The sequence below is a fragment of the Parasteatoda tepidariorum genome, chromosome 3 (genome assembly GCF_982258835.1).
Source record: "Parasteatoda tepidariorum strain Cologne lab strain chromosome 3, Ptep-v5.0, whole genome shotgun sequence".
In the NCBI taxonomy this organism is placed as follows: Eukaryota; Metazoa; Arthropoda; class Arachnida; order Araneae; family Theridiidae; genus Parasteatoda; species Parasteatoda tepidariorum.
Genome location: NC_141757.1, coordinates 46,927,331 through 46,950,209, shown reverse-complemented (window position 1 = coordinate 46,950,209; position 22,879 = coordinate 46,927,331). Strand labels below are relative to the sequence as shown.

At 26.5% G+C, this 22,879-nt stretch overlaps 1 protein-coding gene across 3 annotated transcripts; it reads right to left on the bottom strand.

Annotated features, from left to right (window-relative positions):
- Positions 1–2,360: 2,360 nt before the first annotated feature.
- Positions 2,361–22,812, bottom strand: RtGEF (Rho-type guanine nucleotide exchange factor). 3 transcript variants are annotated; one of them, XM_087159260.1, is made up of 18 exons: positions 22,609–22,812; positions 20,864–20,992; positions 19,682–19,805; positions 18,537–18,625; positions 16,363–16,457; positions 14,460–14,555; positions 14,262–14,384; positions 12,905–13,043; positions 11,206–11,265; positions 11,043–11,123; positions 10,808–10,951; positions 9,450–9,528; positions 8,534–8,742; positions 7,313–7,490; positions 5,664–5,750; positions 5,487–5,577; positions 4,205–4,259; positions 2,361–4,116 (listed from the first exon to the last, which is right to left on the bottom strand). In XM_087159260.1, the coding sequence occupies exons 2-18, from the start codon at positions 20,930–20,932 to the stop codon at positions 3,994–3,996; spliced, it is 1,842 nt and encodes a 613-aa protein (XP_087015386.1). In that variant the 5' UTR covers positions 20,933–20,992; positions 22,609–22,812; the 3' UTR covers positions 2,361–3,993. The 3 variants fall into 3 exon arrangements, with proteins under 3 accessions (XP_087015386.1, XP_087015387.1, XP_087015388.1); XM_087159261.1 differs by lacking the exon at positions 14,262–14,384; XM_087159262.1 differs by lacking the exon at positions 4,205–4,259 and having other exon boundaries at positions 3,896–4,116.
- Positions 22,813–22,879: the final 67 nt, after the last annotated feature.

The window sequence follows — 22,879 nt, the reverse complement described above, 5'->3', positions numbered from 1 at the left end:
CGGATTATAGGTACATTACTTAAACCAATAAAATTATTGAAGTTTTAATCTTACCAGGTGGGTATAATTACTGTCTCAATTAAATGCGTGTGTGCAGATGCTTAAATTAATTCCAACAGCTTTATATAAATAATTAAGGGGTCAACCAGCCATTAAAATCAGGAAATCGTCAAAAAAGTCTCGAATTCAGAGGGTCACTAGAATTCACTAAAGGGTCACTAGAATCGTGATTTTAATTTTTTTACCTCATGAAATTATATTCATTTTAAGCGGTTCAAGATGCACGAACTCAAATTAAAGCTTTGTGTGTCATAAAATACCGTATTGATAAGATGAAAAACATTAAAAACTGAGAAAATAAATAAATAATAAAGATTGGAAAACAAAGCAATCACTGCGAATGAAGCACATCAAAACAATGTGAAAATGGCTGAAAAACTATAAATAACCAGCGAACATAATCAGCAAACGATATGGATTTATGATAGAACCATCGTGAATCAGGTATGTCAAAAAAGAAGAATCAAATTCGAGCTTTCTGGATCATAATAAAATAGCATTAATTATTTCCAATTTTGAAAAAACACATAACAATAGTAAAAAAAAACGATGAATAACGAAACAAAATTATCGTTAAACAACGTGAATCATTATGAACTGAATAATTAAAAGTGACACCTTGATATTCTAAATGCTGGTGTTATAATAACATCATATAAAAAACATAAACATTTGAAAAACTGGGGAAATGGTAAAAAAATAACTGCCAAAAAAAGATTGGAAAATTTAAGTGTGCGATGGAATTGTCGCAAACTAAGACCGTCAAAAAGTGGCAGCTCATAATAAATTCACATATCGTATTATTAGGTTAAAAATATAGGAATCCGAAGAAATTTTTTTTTACGTAGAAATGGATGAAAAACAATAAATAACCAGCCAACAAACGATGTAGAATTATGTTGAATCATTGCAAATCGAGCAGGACTCAAATTTAAAATCTGCATGCTGTAATAATGTCGGGATTTGAAAAAAATACATGGAAATGGTTGAAAAACTATCCGAAAGACACATGGTCATTGCGAAACGTTTTTCATTAAGAGCAGATATTTTTTTTTAAAAAGACATAAATTTAGGAAATTTTTGTCATAGTGAGTATGGTTTTTAGAAAGTCAGATTTTCAAGATCATACTGTACAATGCTTAAGGAAAGTATATAATAATTATCATATTTCCTTCTTTGCTTAAAAACGTCTGCCATTATATACAATGTCTAGGCATTCCATAGAACAACAGCATTTTATACTTTGCTGGTAATTTACAAAACAAATATAATATTCCAGTAATTTTTCAAAAACATAGATAATATTTACTAGAATACCCTCTTAAGCTGCGCTAAAGTAATCAATAATATACCTGGTATTTAACATCCAGGAACAAAGGAACATTTTCCATACGTTCTGAGAATCTTAGACAACTATACATTGTTTCTCTTGAAAATTAGAGAGAAATTTTTTTTTTGTAGAAAAGCATGCCAATCACAAAAGGTTTAGTAGTAAAGTTAATATATATATTTTCCAGATACTATTTTTTGCTTTATTTCAAAATGAAATAATAAAAATCAAAATGCTGAGAATAATCTCTTATAAAACATTCATTTTGGTTTGTTTGATTTATAATAAATATATGATTGATTAATAATAAATATAAAAAATTAAATGTCTTTAATTTTTTACAATACTCAAAAGTTGAGAAAACTTACAAAATTTTAAAATTAAATCGCAAAAGCATAAGTTTATTAAAATGCAAGTATTTATAGAAATTAATTTAAATTAAATTGCACACAAAAGCTTTAATTGTGAAAATTAATAATTTATTACAATCTAAAGTTATAAGAACTACAGCTAGTTCTCAAAACTACTCTATTTTCTTAAGAGAAGAAAAATCTGAAATTTATAGTTAAACTAATGTATATTGTTCAATAGTATATTATAATGTACAAGACTACAAGAGTTCATTATACCTAGAGCAACATTCCTTGTGTAAATAATTAGTTCATTTTCAATAAATATATAACTTTCATTTATTAGATCTCAATAGCTCTTCTTTTAATTCAAATATAGATATAACTATTAATCTATGATAAATAGAACACTTTACCCTTTCATGTATGCAAAATATTTCTGCAAATCTGTTCTTCTTAATTTATTTTAACCACTTTAATTTGCAGGTTTAATAAATAAAGCAAAGATGTAATTGATAATTTTAGGTTATGATTTAAAAATGATTGTCGTTAAACTGTATAACAGTATCTTAAAATATTAGTTTTGGTTTCCCACTTTTTATTCCTCCACAATGATTAAATTTTTCTTTGATAATTAGCTGTTTAACAAGAAATATTCAGATAAATCTGAGAAGAAAACATCAGATGTTTATAATAAATATATAGCTAAAAATTCTCAGTAGAACCACAACTTTTCATTAACATTTAAACTTCTTAGATCTCTGCAACAATATCACAAATTCATCCCAGAAAATGTCTATAACTAGTAACGAATAAAATGGCAAATATTCTCAGAGCAAAATTCGTAGCAAGCAGAATTAAAAAATATCTTTCCACTATAAAGGAGTAAAATGACATTAAATACAAGGAAATAGTAACAAACGTCAGGCATATATTTATGCTATTTTCTCTCTTATACAATATAAAGGGCATCGCATAGCTTTAAGCTAAGTCTTCACAACAAATCAGGCAACATTGTTAACAACAACAATTTTCGCATACAAGGCACTGGATGAGTGCAGTTACTTTATTAATAAATCTATCAATATTTACTCAAAAACAAAATAGAGTTGCTATATAATTTGAAATATAGCCAATGTCTTTTAAAACAACAAATATACAGATAAAATCATGTAAAGACAAACAAAGCATTTACATATCAAAAGATGAATAAAGCTATTTCATTAAGTTAGGAAGTGAACTTTACAAATCAGTGAAAAATTTAATGGCATTCATAATAATTGTATAATTCATCATAATGAGGGACAAGTACATTAAATAGGGACTGAATTTAACAGGCTTAACATTTAGAATGAAATCAAGAATTAAAATTATCATTTAACAAGTATCACATTTCATTATTTAAAAAGGAGTAAGTCATAAATAGTCTAATGCATGTCTATTTTTAAACATTAAAATTGCTGCCAACTTTTGAAAACTAGAATATTTATATGAATAATAAAACAAATATTTGTTTATGTATTTGTTAAGATAAAAAACTGAAGCAAAATATTGAAGTTTAAAATTGATTTTTAAAAACATTTGAAAAATACATAACATTAAATTCTAGGTACTACAAAGTTTAGAAAAAAAATATGAATTTAAAGTTCACAAATTAAATAATTGTTTTGGTTTAAAAACCTTAAAAATCATCTTTCAATTTTAGATTTTTTTTTCAAATTTAAAAAAAACAACAACTCAAAATAACATAGGTTTCAAAATAAAAAAATCTTTGATTCAAACACACTATTATATCTGAAAAGCTGCAATAGAAGTAAGAGAAGGTTGTTATTATGAAGATCACCATTATTTTGAACCAACTGGCTATTCAACCAGTATTTATTACAGTATTATAATAACAATCAACAAAAAATTATATAAAAATTGATTTGAAAAATAGTATTAATCAATTCAGTATGTCTAAAAAAGTTGGCAGCTAAGAGAAAATCCAATTTTACAAACATTAAACAAGGTGATAAAACCTATAAAAAAACTTATAAATATTTACCGATGTAATTATTTTACATTCTTATGGATAATAAAAGCAGTAAGCCAATGAAGTAAATAGACTAAAGAAAAAGTTTGAGGAATTCTTAAACAAGAGAGTAATAAAATAAAACTAAATCACAGTAGCATTTCAATATATATTTCATACCACGTTTTCTATCATCTAATATCCCTGAGCTTTCTTGCTTCTTTGATTGTTGAAATAAATCAGCCATCAAGACTAGTATATGAAGTACTTTCATGACCTGGAAGATTTTGTTTAATAAAGTTTTCTAGCTTTTTTCTTGCTTTTGTCTCTTCTTGCAAGGCTTTGTTTAAAGTAGCAACTTCCTAGAGACACAAATAAATGAAAATAATAAACACATATTGCTTTAATAAATCTAAATACTAAATACAAAATGTTGTAAAGCATACAAACCCCTTTCAGTTCAAGTATTTGGTCCTTCAACATGTATACAGTATCAACAAGAGATCTAAATAAAATGCAACATTAGGGAATAAAAAAAGGATAATTGCATTTTCTGTGCATAAAATTAAAAATATAATTACAGCAATTAAAACATTTTTACAATTAAAAATATTTTATGCGCATTGCATGCATAGCAAGGAAGTTGTAGCTATGACCTGATAATACAAAAGGGAAGAACAAACAAAAATACAACATCAAAGATTTTTTGTAAGTAAATTATAATAGTAATAGTTTCAATCAATTATAATTAGTAGTAGGTATAATAAATTACACCTCAATTTCTGATGCATAATCAGCACTTACTTTCATTATAATAAACTTTTTCTTTCTTTTTTAAAAAAAGGAAGGTGATAACTCAAACTTTGTCTATCCTTAGACTGAAAATTTTCTGAAGATAAAACTACAGAATAATATTTTTTTTTTTCTTTTCAAAATTTATTTATTTTCTTCCCCTATCTACAATACTACCATGAAGCTACAAAATGATAATCAAGTTATATCTCAATTAGGGTGATAAATTGAAAGAGTATACTCATACAAGAAGCTCATTTGTTTTCAGATGACAAAATGTTCAACAGAATTTTGTTTGGTTATTAATTAAATTCCATAAGTATTCTTTGTCAATATACAATTATATCATTCAGACTTTGTTAGAGGGTTCGAGAGAAATTTCGCTATGAGCAGTGATGACACAGTGCTTAAGGCTTGTCAATGTGTAGCGCTGGGGTTCTATCCCTGACATCAAATGGAAGTTTATTCAGTTTCAGATTGCTTCATGTACCAGTTTTTCTAGGCAGTAATGGCAATCTGAGCACAATGCGGACCATATTCATGTTTTTGACTACATTGTGTTGAGGACTCGTATTGCCACTCTCATGTCTCCTCAAAATTGGGAAGTCTTCACTTTCATAATCTTTTGGCTAACAAGGCCGTTTAAGGAATGCTTTCATATTTTTTTAAAAACAATTTTTGTGAAATTCACATTTTAAGGTATTTTGTCTGTTTTCATAATAAAATAACACACTTTATTTTTTGTTCAACTCAATGCATTTTCAGCTTCTAATACTGTTTTAAGTCCCAGTGTAACTTCAAAATAATAAATAAGTAATTTAGAATTGTACAACAGGAATTTTTAAAATATACATGCTCAATACCTTGATAATAGAAGTTTGAGCTGCATTAACAAATCAATGAATTAAGTTATTGGACATTGCATTGTGCTCTAACTTACTTTTCTTTGATTTCTGTTCCGTCACCATCAAACCCATCAATTATTATTTTATCTTCAACAAAGTTTAGTCTCGGAGGTGCACTGGCAGTAGCTATATGTAATAATGAAAAAAATATTACTTGAACTCTAGAATTAAATACCATTACAGTAACGCACTTTTAGAAAGGTTGTTAGTACCTAGTGGTAGAGTATTTCGAGTTCTGTCATAGATATTTAAAGTTTCCATCATATGGCGGACTGGTATATCACCTTCTGATTCATGATCTAGATAAAATAGAAAGAATATTTCAGCTAGTAAATAATATTAAATTACATATACAGAGCGATCAAAACGTGAAAAAATGTTTTTCTTACAAAAAAATTACAAGATTTAAATGTAGTAAATATCTCAAATACATCCTACCAACCCATATCTTTTAAAATTCAAAAGATTCACTAAAAATTGCTGAAGAAATTACTTAAAATTCAGAAGATTTCAATGCACTTTCAATTTCTATTTCGTATTCAAAAATTCAACAGTAAAGTTAAGCCTTTTTGAACCATTGATATAGTTAATTGTTGTAATTATCTATCTCATCACTAACTACAAAGGAATTTTAGTTTTTTACAACTCTATTTCTGAGTGATTTTAGAATATTTAAACATTTAAAAAAAAAAAATCCTGTAATCATCAGCAGCAATTTTTGGAATTTAGTGTTCAATAATAATTTAGGTAGTGTTTTAACATTTATCATTATTAACATTTTATTAAACTAAGATTATCAGGTTAATGATGTCCATATTTTATAAGACTGAAACACAGCAAGGGCTGATTGTGAGCCCAACTCAAAATTCCGAAAAATTTCTTAAATTTAAAAAAAAAAAAAAATTCTTAGTTTATTTAAAATATATTTAAAATTTTACACATACTTATACCATTTACACATACCTATGATGACCTGGAGAAGTAATAAAAATTTACAAATATGTCTTTCTTTCTTGAGCTTATAATTATAACAACTATTTACTGATAAAAAATGAATATTAATCATGAATATCAGCTTATAAAGTATTTCTCTGGCTCTCCCTTACAAACAAATAAAATAAACTGTGCTTTTTAAGTTCAACCTTTGAAAATTTAATTTCCTGAAACTTCTGTGATCAATGATTCTTTGAAACGTCTTGACCTTTGATCTCCGGAAACTTCCGGAGCACAATCAGCCCTGGCAAAGATGTTATTGTTCAAGCGAGGCAAAAGAGACTATCCAACCAAGCATATGTGTAATATATACATAAGTAGTTCCAAGAAGATACAAAATTTTAATGTACATTTTCATAATGCAGAAGATTTAGGTCACAGTGCAAAAAGGAAGAAAATGGGACTTAATGCAGAAAGCTTCTGCAAGGCGCAGAAGCGTTGGCAACAATGCAAACATCATAAAAATATTTATGACACCTTGCAAAATAATATATTGAAAATATGGAAAATCTCCATGAAAACAAAATATCAAAAATCAATATAAAAAAATATATAAATGATATAAAAGCACAATTTTCAAGTAGGCTTTCGAGCAGAAATTCTATTTTTGTTATACCCAAAACCAAAAATATAAGATAAACTACCCTCACCACATAAAATTCTTCAGATTTTTTGAAGATTGTATGGTACTATTTTTGGTACTGAATTAGACAAATATAAATTTATTATATTTTTCAAATTTAGATGTCAACTTACCTTCTATCAATTTGAAAAACTAGGTTTTTAAATACTTTTTTTTTTAATTATGTTGTCTCTTATTTTTAGTAACAAAATTAGATGTTTAAAAAGAAATATTGCACCAATTAACCTTTTTCTTTATTACAGCTGTTATTTCTTCTTAGCTTAACTTCGTTCTGTAATGTCAGACTAGCTCTTAAGGGAGGATGAGGTCGTAAGTTCCAGTTGGTCCAGAACTTTTTAGAAGTTGGACGAGATGAAGAAGAATTGCGATTTGACTTATCTTCAGGGGATATGCTTCTGGAAGACTTAAAAAAGAAAAAAAAAAAGGTTAGAAACAAATTAAATTATATTAATAAGGAAGCAAGTTGAAAAATATATAATGAATATAGTTAAAGTCAATTTGTCTTTTTGAAACAAAACTAAAACTGTTGTTTATGTGTGTTCTGTCACAATAATCACTTTTCTTTCAAATTTACACACAGTAAAAATAGACTAGATAACCATATTTAACATTCTTAGAACTTCAATTAAATAAAAATAATAAAATCTTTAAGATATTTATTGTTGTTATAAAAATAAATTTTATTGTAAATACCATTTTTTTTAAAAAATCTTTTATAACTGGCATTGAACAGCTGACCTAATTCTGAGTTTACCATTATCAATGTTTAACTCCATAGCATTGTTATTTTGAACCCAACCCAGAAGACAAGAGAATTCTTAGATTAATTATTGGAACAAACTAGCTTTCGTGGAGAGCTTATTGATGGAACTATCCTGCATTTGTTGTGTTACGTGGAGAGGAAAAATCACGAAAACCTCCCAAAGTTAGGCTAACAACAAGGGGATTCTTACCCATGATTCACCAATCTCCTTGGATATTTTACAACAGCACTGTGGTCCATGTAAGCCTGGAGCAGAATTTGTATGTACCAGTCACCACTGGCATTCAAACCTGGGCCATCCCATTGAGGGGCGAACACTCTATCCCCTGAGCCACCACGGCTTAAAATGCTTCTTCTCATGCTCAATTGGTAATTTCCATCCAACCAAGAATGGACTGCAGAATTTTCCATTCAATTGGCTAAAATGGCCATTTAAAAATTTTAAAATATTCATTTTTAAATGTAAAATATATTGATTGCTAAAATTGGATTTTTCACACAGTTAAGAAATTTTCACAAAAATAGGTTAAAATTTTTTTTTTTTTCATTGATCCCTGGTTCAACCATATATCAGTGGCTGGGTTAAAAAGTGCACCGTAAAATAGAATTGAAGGTGAAAGATTTTTTTTTATATGTAAGCAATGCTAAAAAAAATAACTTTATAAAACTAAAGAACCACATACATTTGTTTGTAGACTTCGAGTAGAATGGGCAGGAGAGTAGGAAGTTTGCATTTGAGATGCTTGGGATGAGTTGGCGCGGGGTAGTGTGCTGCATCTGGAGCTTAATAATGATACTGGGCTTCTAATGATATGATTTGGAAAAGAGTTCATCCACTGTTTGAAACTTTCTGGTGATGGACAAATGACAATAATACGCTGCATCAAGTTTCCTAGGAAAAACAATAAGTAAAATCAACATTTCAAAAAGTGAAGAGATAGTGACAAAGTCAGTAACTTAAAATTAAGTATACCCTAAGTCATTCATCATAGCAAACTATACATTCATATTGGGTAAAATAAATGATTTCAGACATTTAAATTATTATTATTGTTTTTAAATTAAAATAAAAATTGAATAAAGCAAAAGCAATAATTACCACTGAACTACATTACATAAAAATAATTAGCAGGAACTTTTTCTTGCACAATATAAAATCAGGCATATGGTTTTGCATGAAAGAACATCTTTGAGAATATATACAAATGCATGTTAACATTTTTAAAATTATGAGTCAACAATGAGTTTTGTATTTAGTACAGAAATTTCTCCTCAATATAAAAACTTTTTATTTGAATAACAAGAAAGAAACTATATTAATAAGTTTTTTGTAATAGAAAAACAATAAGTGAAAGGACGCTTTTAGACTTTATAAATGCCTAATGAATTAAATTTATTATAATTATAGTTTTTTTTGAAATTTTTTTTTAAAGTTATTACGCTAAGCACAGACTAGGTGAAGTTTCTTTTTTTTAATCTATTGTAATTTTCTAAGCATATTACTCTAGATTTTTAGGAATTAATAGTTATTTACTTAGTACTTTTGTGGGTGAAATAATTATATGTACATAAAATTAGCAAAAATCAAAAAATATTCACCATTTATTTCAAATGCAAACTGTAGACCTTCTGATGGTTCAATTTTTCTCACAGTGATAGCATAGAGTGGGAGTCTACCCTGTTATTTCAAGAAAAAAAAATTTGAACAATATTATGAGAAAAATACAACAGAATAATTACTTGAATTTTCACTATCAAGTCAGGAAATAAATTTCAGTCACTCAGCATTAAAACTACCTCCAAATATTTTAATAAATATATTAAAAAAAATCTATTTTAATAAATTGATCACATGGCAACACAACTAATATTAATTTTCTAGATTAAATAACTTACCAAGATTGATTTATCCTATACTAAAGATTAAGAAAAATATAAGATCAATGTAATAGAAAAGAAAAAAGGATTACCTCTCCTTCCAAATATTAAATGTTCTCAGACATTATGTAGGAAGGGAGGAGGAGGAGAAAAGGGAGGTGACTAGAGTGGAAGGGCTGGAATAATTTCGCTATTTAATAGCCAAATTTATTTTTAAATTTTGGTATCTTGACAAAATTGCTTAACAATTTCATATGATGTTGCACGGCATTACTCTTAATTAAATACATATCACTTATTAATATCTTATCACTACTTATTATTATTACTTAACATTTTTTATGACAATACTATTAATTAATTAAACTATAGAGGAAAAGTAAATTCTCCTAATTTCTTTTTTAAATTGCTATTTTTATGTATTGTTTTAAATAATATAACAAATAAAATATAATGTTACATAACAAATAAATCTATTTATTACATATTTAGACATTTACTTATAATTTAAAAAAAGAAAAATCGTAATAGCCTTAAATAACAGATGACTCCATGAGGCTATTATCCCAACTTCATTTTTCTAATGTAAGATGAATGGTAATGTTCAGAAATAGCAACTATCTTAAATATAATTAATAAAAAGGATTAATATTATTTCATTTTAATAAATGAAAAAAATATTTACAAGCACATTTCAAGAAAATATGGAAGTAAAATTTTATTTAAAGTATTCTATTTACAGTAAAGTTAAAATGTTAGCATGCATGCTAACAGTTGAACATATAAACATTTACATATACATGAGTGGTACAGATGCAAAACACACTAAAAATGAATTAAAACTAAGTCAATGTATCAAGTTTTGTTCTTTTTTACCATGAACAAACTTTTGACTTAAATTTCCTTAGTTTGATATTTAATTTTTTTTAAACCTTATTTAACATAATTTATTAAACAATACATCTTGTTATAATCTTTTTCATATTTTCCTTGATTAATCCAAAAAGTAATTAGCAGGTTTTGTAACAGAATTATTTATATGTGAAATTATTAGAAAAAAATTATTCATATTTTATTACCTCATATGTGAAAGTTCCTATCTTTGCACTTAAAATGACTAATGTTTCTGGAAATAACACTAAAAACTGACTACTTTTCTGCTGATCATCAGTGAGAAATGTAACTGTTCCCATATAAACGATATTTCCTAGCGTATGAATTCCCTAAAGTGAAGAAATAGTTTTTGTAAGTGACATATAATTCAATGAAATAGTAAGAAAATATAAGGTTAATGTCCAGAAAAAAAAATATTACCTCTCCTTCCCAACATTGAATGTTCCCAGATATTATTTCTAATTCCATTTCTTTCTGTTTCCTTACATTTGAGCAAACATTCTATAAATAAACATGTATTAGGCAGAAAAATAAATGCTTCTTATTAAAATTAAGTTCAAGTAAATATATTGTGAAAACTTACAGCTATGTCACTGTATAAAGACGCAGCTCTTTGAGTATCACCCCTGTCAATGTGACTTTCCTAAAGTAAAAAATAAAATTTTTAATACATAACTACAAATTAGAGATCTAATTCAAAAAAAGGAAAATTTGGTAAATAGAACAAGAGTATGTCTAATGGAATAGTGTTTTGCTTATAACTGAAATTAGGATTCAATTTAAATGTAAAACAATCAGATAGGTTTAAACTTCAGGAACTATTACTGATTTGATTTTACTACTCTTTATTGATATATGAAACAAAGTAAATAAAATGTATCATAAAAGATGAAAATGCTACTATATGAAGTAACACAAGTAGAAACTGTGCATAAATAAAATTTAATGTCTTATTACATGTACAGTGGGCAAAATATAAAACGGACTATCCTAAATAACTTTTGATCTAATGATTGGAGCTTCAAGTTCTTGGACTCAATCTTAATGACTCAAGAGGGTGACCTCAAATATGCTAATTAATTAGTGCAGACAATATTTTAAGTTACGAAATTAGGCATAAAAATGTACTTTTAAAGATTTTAATATTAAATGGCAAAATACAAAGTTTGAGTGAAACCTGTCGAATAATTCCCGAGAAATTGAATTTCAGAAAAGTCAGATACTTAAAAAAAAAAAAAAAAATCCATTTCTCAGGAAGTATTCAAATAATTTGGCTGATTTTGTATTTTGTCATTTAAAATTGCAATTTTTATAATGATATGAAGAAAAAAAATTTATAACTTACAATTTAAAATTTTTTGACTGTTAATAAATAAAATAATAAATATTCATTAAAACTTATATTTTGCATGGAATTATTTTTGAACAAAGGATTTTAATAATTGTGTGCAAATATTTTTCAATTTGCTAAAAAAGTACGAGATATCTTGAAATACTAAAAAATTAAAATCAACATAAGGCGTTATTCAGAGTTTCTGTGTCTGATTTTGCAACTTAAAATGTCGTCAGCAGTAATTAATTATCATACATGAGGTCACTCCCTCAAACCTTTAAGATTGAGTCCTAAAACATGAATATCTTATCATTAGAACAAAAGTTATTCAGAGTAGTCTGCTTTTTATTTTGTGCAATGTATATGTTTAAGAAACAGAACATAGCTCTTATAATTTATCAAATTTTAGTACATAATTCTTGTTTTGTTACATAAATTTAACTTTTGTTCAGTATTAAACCATAGCTATTCCAGGAATTAATAATTTAGAAACAAAAGAGTTTTGTCCATCCTTGTAATTGTTTTTTAAATTTGTGGACGTTTTGTAGAGGTAAAGTAACATATAATTACTAAGTGATGAATGACATACAGCTTTTACCAAACAAATGATTATCACAAACATAACTTATCAAAAAGAACACTAATATAAAAGAGGAGCTTAACAATTTGTGTTTGAAAAACATCTGATTTTGGAGTAATACAAATAATACTCAGTCAATTAAAGTGAAGAATTATTAAAATATTGAATACAGTATTTGATAACAGATACTTAAAATCATGACAATGCTGTTTCACATTAATTTCATTTTTAATAGAAATCTGAAATAAAAATTAATCAATAACATTATTCATAATCTTCAGCTGTGGAACATCCATTATTGAAATTAATTGGTAATCTTTGAATTAAGAAATAAACACAGAAATTGTTGAATTGAAATAAACAAATAACCTGGGTATGCCTTAAGAGTTCTAACAGAGCAGCAGCATATTTTTCAAGTCTTCTGAATGGTTTACTTAAACCAGTAATTAAAGTTAGGAGTCCTGGAGGAGGGGCACCACGTTTTTCCATAAAATCTTCCAAAGGCTTTCTAAAAATTAAATAAAACATCAAGATGTAATACCTAAAAATATAATAGAGTACAAGTTAAAACATTCAAGATGATTTTTTTTCTTCAAGAAGTAACTTTAAAAATATCTTATTTCTTCAATAAATCAATTCCAAGAGAATTCATTTTTATTATAGGAAGTTGAAATTGGACAACAAATTGGTTTACCGGAGGGCAAGTTGATGAAAAATGTATGAAAACATTCAAAATGCTTTATAAACACTGTAAAATATTTAATTATAATGCTGGACATATACATAAAAGAATTCAGTTGATAACAAAAGCTTATATTATTTACTTTAATTCAACCAATTACAATAAAAAAAATTCAATATTTTTTAACTGATCAGCAAGTAAAAGCAAATATATATATACATATATATATATGTGTGTGTATAATACAAAAATTTTATGAACTTATAAACTTGTAATGCAAAAAATAGCCTTTTTATTTAATTATAAAGATGGATTATAATTATTTGTAAAAATTACAAATAATATATATTATTTTTTTCATTTATTCTATTTAATTATGCTCCTCATGCAAAGTGACATATGGATACTTATATACTTATGGATAAATATTTCATGGACATACTTATGGATAAATATTTCAAAATGTATTCTGAAAGCTTTTTGATGGAGTGTTTAACATTTCTGCAAGTTTATATGGAAATTTCTTCTTAATACACAGCTTTCTTTTTGGATAACAAGTAAGAAAACTAATCTTTTAGTAGAGAAATAGCAGGGAAAAAGACCATTTCATGCAACACAAATTTTCAAGGTTGAAATAAATTCACGATCAACTGTGACTCTTAATGTATTGATGACTATTATAAAAATCATCACTAATTACTGATATATGAAATTGTATTGTTTTATCTTTTTAGTTGTAAGTTAGTAATAAAGAAAATGAATATAGAGCTTATTTTTAGTGAAATTATATTAATACTTATAACATAAAGTTAAAAAAAAAAGAAAAAATGCAAATTAAACATTATCTTTTTATTTTCTTGTATATTTTTAAGTATATTAAAATTCTGAACAAGAAAGACAATAGCATATTAAAAAAACCTATGTTATTAACCTACATAATCTGCTCAGCTCCCTTTAAAATTTCAATAGCTCTTCCTGATGAACTCTTAAGTTACATGTAAAAAAGGATACATATATGCACACACATATAATAAAAATACTAACTTATGCTTTTCAATAACAGCTACTGCTTTAGGATGACCAGAAGCATAATCCAGAAATATTTTTTTAACATAAACATAAACTCTGATAAATTCAGCACCAATTCTTTGATTCTCAGGTGACGTACTATAAAAAATTAACAAGCATGATGAGATAATCATAATTCTAATTAATAGGAAGGTAAATTATGTGTTTTCATACCGTTTGACATCTTCTAACATATGAACTAATACTACACTGCAGGCACAAACATCTTCCAGATTATTAACTAAATAATTATATTCAATTTCTGTCAAACTGAAAAAAAAAACCTTTTTTACAATATGTGTTAGTACATACAAAGAACAAATTTTAAACCTGATAATTGTTAAAAAACAAACAAACTTTAAAACAGCTGTTACAAAATGTTAGATGTTAAAATGTTACAAAAATAATAAATAAAAATATATATCTTGAGGAGTTACAAACGAAAATGCAACAGAAGAATTTATGATTTTAAAAAAAAAAAAATTGAAAACAAATTTTAAAAGCAGATTGAAAAAAAAAGAAACAAAAACTCACTCAAATGACTTAATTTTAAAGAATTAGTCTAAAGAGGTATTAAAAAAACGAATCTAGAACACTTTCAAAACCCTATATGATTATGCTGTTAGGACCATTCAGATCAGAATTACTAAAATTATTTAATTTAATATTAGTAATTGCAAACTATACTATGACTTATATTTACTTAGTATATTTATTGATTGTTTAGTTTGTCAGGATTTTACTACAATCAATTTTAGTATAGGATTTGAATGGAGATTTCAGTGTGGGGTGTTAAATGTTCTGGGGTAATAGCTGTTTATTTTTGGTGCTACTCTAGAACAATGGAGAAAAATGGGTGGTACTCTAGAAAAATGGGTGGTATTTTATTAAGAAATGAAGTTAGATTTTAATGAAACATAAATGAATGACTTAAACTAAAACAATTTTGCACTTTCATAACACAAAGAAATAATTTTCATTGGAGCCACAAAAAAGTTTATAAAAATTGCTTGTTTTTGGAACACAAGTGAAAGGAATTAGAATATGTGCATTGAAATTTTGTACAAAAATGCTTTTTTTCGATCAAGTAGGAATATCTAATCACATCACAGAGATTTTTAAGCGTATTTTATTTGTAAACATAATTAAGTCCGTTTAAGTTTTATTAATTAATAATATTTGAAATTAGAACATTTCTTGCACATTACAGAAAATAATCTTATATAGATTCCCATATATTTAATCCTATATAAAGATATAGATTAAATAATGGAATAGCTACTAATGAAAAAAACTTTAATTTCTCTTGTAATAATTTTATATTCTCCAGTGTAACAATCTGCCTTATTAATTGTTCAGTAATTTATAAATGAATTACTGTTTCTCATCAAATTGTCATTATGTGGATGAAATTTTTTTTTATAAACTTCCAAGGCTATAAAATTTGAGGAGAATATTTTAAACAATAGTGTACAAATGTTAATTTATAATAAAAATAAGCTTAAAACAAATTTCAGTTGCATAAAAAATTAAGATTTTTGAAATTTGAAAGCTCATTTGTTTAAAATTAAATTGAATTTCCTAATCATTACATATAAATTATTAAATTAATATTTTTAGCATAAAGTATATTTATTATAAAGAGATGCAACTATGTAAAATTAGTTTCTTAACATCTAAATATAATAAAATAAGTTTTTCTCAGGATAAGATACAACTTCTTTATACTTTAATATTGAAATTAACTTCATTATTGTAATGATTTTTTTAGAATAATTTTGATATGAAACAAATTAGCAAAACACAATAAATAAATCTCATTTATTTATGAAATTTCTAATTTTTTACATTACTTATAATTTTTCTCTAACAATTAAAATTATCTTACCATGCTCCGAAAATCATATTTTTACTTGCGAATACCTGAAATTTTTACATAAAAGTGCAGCACAATATGTTTTGCTTATACAGTAACATTGCACAAATCTCAGATAATTGATCAGTTTATACAACACTAAAGAAGAATTTCATTTAAGGACAATATTTTAATATAAAATACTAGCCAAATATTACTTACATATCACTTCCCTTGAGAGTTAAAACATAATTGTTAACCAGAAACTGCAACTCTGATAAATATTCATTTTCACTTTCCATAATATCTTGGAAAACCTGGAAAAAAAATGAAGATGAAATTATACAGTTATAAAAATGAGATATATCAACAAAAATGAAACAAAAAAAATGAGATATTTATTGCAGCCAAATTGTTAAAAACAAAAATAGGAACATAAAGCATGATAAGCCAATCAGGGGAAATTGTGATACTAAGTGAAAAAAACAATAATAAAATATTGATATCAAAATATCAATTTATAAGCCATACACGTTTCATATTTAACATAATTTTTTGAGCTAACAGTTTTAATTAAATTATGTACTGTTGAAGAATATCACACCTTCATAGTAAGTAATTGAAGAAAAAATTTACTTCTTACAAGAATTGCAAGATCAGATTCTAAAATCACTTGAATATGAATCACGATATTGGATTTTAAAAATGCAAAAATACAAATTGCGATGGTGAACTTTTAAATCGCGTAAATAAGAATCATGATGCATAATTTTTAGATCCCGAGAATACAAATCGCGATGTTAGGTTTTAAAAACGTGCATATACAAATTGCCATATTGGATTTTTAAATTGCGGGAATATGAATAACAATGTGCGACTTTTAAATTCAGTGAAAACAAATAGTAACACTTAACTTTGAAATCAGTTAAATACGAAAAGCTATGATTGATATTAAGATAGCGCACATAAGATTCAAGATATTAGCAGATTCCGAAGCAGTTCTTCATATTCAAATCAGCCTAATCAAAGCAATAAAATGGGCCGAAAAATCACATGTATGTAAACGTGTCTGTAAATCACATTTATGTTTTGTCAAGGAGATTTAGTGAAAGTTTCACAATTTCATCGGATTATAATTTTTTGATTAGCGGAAGTCCACTAGCCAATAGTTTTAAGATATGCTGAATTCGGTGATATTCACTGAAAAATCACACTCTTGCTTTTAGTTTTCAGACCTGAAAACTAAAGCCGAGTTTAAGAGTTTCTGGAATATCAAGACATGAACTTTATTATATTTTCCTACAAATTTTACAAACCCAGATAAACTAATCAACAAAAAATTTTAGTAATCAAAAATAAACAATTGAAATCTTACTCAAAATTTCAGAATCAGCTACTTCAGAATGAATTAAGCTAGCACTCTTAAAAGAGAAATTTGAGGAGGCTTTGTTGTTAAACAGTTGAAATCTCACTCAAAATTTCAGAATCAGTTATTTTGGTATAAATTAAGCTAGCACTCTTAAAAGAGAAACCTGTGGAAGCTTTGTTGCACGACAAAAATGTAAACTAAAGCACTATTAAATTTTTTTTTTTTGGTTTATCAGATATTTAAAACTATAAAAAAAAAGTTCTAAAAAGGAATAAACTATAAGCTAAACACAGCCAAACTCCAAAATTATTTGGCCGAAAGAGTTTTGGGCGCTGTATGCAAAATGCGCCTGGATCCAACAATTCATACAGTATATTATGAAAAAAGCTGGAGAAAATAATTTGTTGACCTGAGGTCCTTCATGTCTTGACACAAAAGCATAAATTCAGGTCAGAAATCGTAGAGTTGGCAGGTCAGCACAAGGGTCTACATGGGAAACTTTTTTCATGCTTAATCTTTAAGAAGAAAGGAATAAAAATATTTGAAAATTGCACATGAATGGAGTTCAATAACAATGAATTAAGAGAGGGAGAAAGACAAACAATGAGAGCAAAACAATGACATTTGTTGAAATGTGAGTATAAGTATCCACTCACTTAAACTCTAGGTACAGATGAAAAAGCATAATAATTTTACCAGTAGCAATAATAATGATTCACAATAAAATGAATTTAGAAGATACCCAAAGTACAATGATCTTGAAATTTCAACTGTAACTGGTGCAGTTATGGCGCAATGGAGAAATAGAGTTATGAAGAAAGAAAAGAAAGCGTGCAGTGAAGGACAAAACTAGAAATTTTAAAACTTAAGGATATGAAAACAGCAAATGATATTATTATTTCTAGTAAAGAATCTACCATAACACGCATTTTGAAACTTTCATTAAAGATCAGATTCCAAAAGCTTAAAATTTAAAATGGGCGTAATAAATATAATTATTAAAAATGTATCATTAAAAGATACTTACAATTTCTCTATACAATTTAACATCATTTAAATTTGGTGAAGAAGGCACTTCAATAGGCAGGCTATTATATTTTTCAGATTTCTCAATTCCTAAGAAAAAAAAGAAAAAGATTTTACTCACACTAATGATACATACCGAAATCTCAATATAATTATGAAATGAATTGTCATAAAACAATAACAGAACTGAATTAAATTTAACTCTCAAAAAGTGGAGACAGTCATACATTAAAACAAAATATTAATTATAAAGTATTTATTATTTAGTCTTTGAAACTGAATTGAAAATAGATAGGTATATTCAATAGAATAGACTCTCAAATATCCATTACTTAATTCTTAAGAATATCAAACTATTCAGAAAATACTCTATTATCTACAAATCAAAATACATGGCATTAAATATCATGAGGAAAAAAAAATCAAAATACATCGTTCTACATAATATAGTAAAAAGACACCTCTAGCAAATGTTATCTTGCATTTAATATATGATAATAATGAGCAAACATTTAATATTAAATATGTTTTAAACTGTCTATAAACCTTAAATTTTCATTGAATATTAATAGTGCATACTTAGCAGTAAAGCATTTAAAAATTGTTCAAGAAATTCTTCATTATTTGGTTTGACTAAGTCTAAGCATTTATATTTAAAGAGAATGCATTAGAATGGGTTACATCTCACATTATTTAAACCATAGTAACTTAAAATAAAATTTTTAAAGCTACACATTAATTCAGTAACTTGCATTTTAAAGATGTTTTTTTTTGATTGACTGCAATAACCTGTTATTGTTATTCCACTACCCTAGCACTAAGTTCACTTTTTAAGCTAAATGGAAAAACTTTTTAAAAATTTTTTCCCATGACTAGAAATGCTTTTCCAGAAAAAAACATAAATCTGGCTTGCAGAGAAGTAAACAGATCCAACTGAATTTGCTGTTAACAATGATATTGTCCTAATCCAGGTAATTAACATTCTGTTCAAAAAATAAAATAAACTATGAAGTTCTTTGTACTGTGCAAACTAATAACAGCTACTGGAATAAGTTATTAACCCTTTCATTAAAACTAAGCATTAGTTTACATTTTATTTTTCGAAATCGAGGTACACTATACAAAGTGCAATTCCATATTAGTTACCTGTTTTAAGTTCTTTCACATAGTTGCTCGGAAACCAGCCAGTTACTCCATTTAAGGTTCCTTCCCACCAACCACCTTCAAGTGCTTGAGTAACTGTAACTACATCTCCTTTTTTTAAGCAAAGCTTTAAAGAATAAAATAAAAATATAGAAAAAGCCAAAAATTATTTCACAATCCAAAATTGTTATTTAAAATTATTGAAAGTTTATTACATAAAATGCAAGCAAACCTTTGGGAAATGTAATGGAGCCAGCTTTTAAGAAATATACAAAATTCTGAATACTTCAGGGTTATCATTGGATATAATATTACAGTTTAGAGGTCCTCAAAATTTAGATAGTACATTAAGTCATGCACTGGATGTAATTAGCTTCAATTTTCTTTTTTCACCGCAGTATAACTTTAAAAGTTACCTCCACACAGATAGAAACAAATTTGGAAAAAAAAAAAGAAGCAAAACTTTTGATCATGTAAATATTAAAATGGTTTCATTGTTTTTCTGATTTTCTTCAAAGAGTTTTCATTAATCAACCGAATTTCAAATTATAATTGGAAAATAAAGCAACTTATATAACACTTTCAAATCAAAGACCTTATCAGTAAAGGAAAATAAATCTTCTAATTCTTATCCTAATTAATATCATAATACTTAAATAATAGAATGAATGAATGTGGGTTAGGATTCTAGCTCAGCACCCAATTAATTTAATAAGTTTTGAATTAGAGTAAAGAATTATAATTAATTTACATGATTTGATTTTGTCAGGAATTTCAATGACCCAAGTTTGGGTTGCGATAATTTAGGCAACTTATAATCAATGCCAGGGGAGGATCAGGAGTTAGACAGTTCAATTATTTTTGAAACAACTGGTTTTCTTACCAAACTTTGAAGGATAATTTGAGCAAAACATTTCTACAATTTGGAGTTCTAGTAATCTTGATATATATGTTAAAAAAAAATATTGCATGAATTTTAATTTCATGCAAGAGTTTCGTTATTTGACCGATTTTTCAAAATAAAATTTTATCATTCCCAACTTCAAATGAAAAAAAGTTTTCTTTAGTTTAAAAAAATTGTGCTAAAGCTTCGTGGCATAAAAAACAAACATTAAAAAAAAAATCTGTACACAAGCAACAAATTTAATGTAGCGTTCATAATGATTAGAAAATAACCATAATTACTTCATCATTATTTGAAGCTTTATAATCATATAATGCCTTAACTAAATGTACTGAAGGTTCAGTTGTCATGCTTGAAACTTTTTATACAATTCCATAATGTAAGAAGAGCAAGATCATCTGCAAATCAATCTAAAACACAAAAATCACATTATAGAATAGTCAAATCAATATCTAAAATTAATTAAATAAGGTTCATATAGCCTAAAATCACTTTAATAAATAAATAAAAACCCGATTTATTTTTCAAAAAATTTTAAAATTTGACTATTTCTGTAGATAGTTGCTACTTGAACTGATGTATTTGTTTAGATTTTGTGACAGTTTTAAAGAGCTTATCTCATACCATCTCTTTGCTATGTCCTTACATTGAACCGTGGCTCTCATTTCTTAGACAGAGCTAAATAGTTTTCTGGCCCACATATTTTTGATCATAATCAGATGACAGGAACATCCTTTGAGCTGATACATCTCTCAAAATTTTTTTAATAAGACTTTCAGTTCATCTTGCTATGCATACAAATTTTACACCAATTGTTCAATTCACAGTCAGTGTTTCCGGAACAGTTTTTCAATATTTAATATTAGACATTCAATATTTAATATTAGGTCCATGCAAAAGTCAATACAGGAATAAGTGTTGTTAAGTCAGGATAAAAATTACTAATCAATCCCATTTCATGATTAACACTTTTTTTTTCTTCTTCAAAAAACACAATAATTAGTACCTATAGCACACCATTTATGCTTTTTGGTGAAGTTGCAGCATATTAGTTAAATGCAGCATCGGGGAGATTTCTGTATCGTGATCTGTGGCAGAATAATAGCCAAGTCTTGAAAACTTCCTGGCAGTGGACCGTGAGAAACTAAAAAAATAAAACATCACATAAAAGAGACCAATTTGAAAAATATAATTCGTAGCCAACCCAGGGCAAACATCTACATGCTTTTTTTTAAAAAATTTGCAAGTTTAAAATCTATTTGACACCTTGGCGATTGTAGTAGGCGCGACAGATCACAATAGGGAAATATACCTGCAGCTTCCAGTTCTGTGACAAGAAAAATAATGAAAACGCTCATAAACATATTATTTGCGAGGAAGTGCCGTTTAATGGTAGTATAAGTATTATAATCCATATATTTTATATTGAATTTAATTTAATTAGCAATGTACACCCTTTTCACCTAACTAGCAAAATTAAAATTGCTTTTATAATGTTTTACCATAGATTTATGCAGTTGTTAGTAAAAATACCAAATAAGGGTGGGGTACTTGGAATATAATAATTGTGTGTATGGGTACACAAAGTATAAAAATATTGAGAAATTTTGCAATAGGTAACTACTTTTCCAATATATTTTTCTACTACACTTATGTTAATAAGAAATAGCATAAAAAATCTGTTTAAATACAATTAAAAATTTATGAACATAAATGACATCATATTAAATGTGTATAACAGATAAATATGATTTCCCATCATAAGATTTAAATAATAAAAAAACTCCTTAAAATAATACAGATACAACATTGGGACCTTTTAACGTAAACTTAAATTTACACTTTTCATAAATTTTTAATGATATCACAGACATAATTTTTTTTGAAGGAATACAATTCAATGTATTTAACATAATTTTCTGGCAAATTGCTATGAAAATGATAATAAAATATGTTCGTCATGCCAATTTGCTCTCAGAAAAATGCCTTAAGTCGAAGAAAAACATAAGATTAAATTGCTGTATACCTCACTTTCAGCAAGTAAATTTCTGCACAAGTTTAAAGAAACAAATGATTTTTAAAAAATAAAAACGATTAAAATCACTTCAGTTTTTTATACATTTTGAGTCATGGCTTAGTAAATTAAGCACATTTTAGAAAAATCTATCAATAAAATCTCGCACTTCACATCTAATGTTGTTTTCATTTTTCTCAAAAAAACAAAACAAACATTTAAGAAGTACACGGGTACAGTTAACAATTTAAAAGCTTGGTCACAGCTACGCTTAGCAAATTTT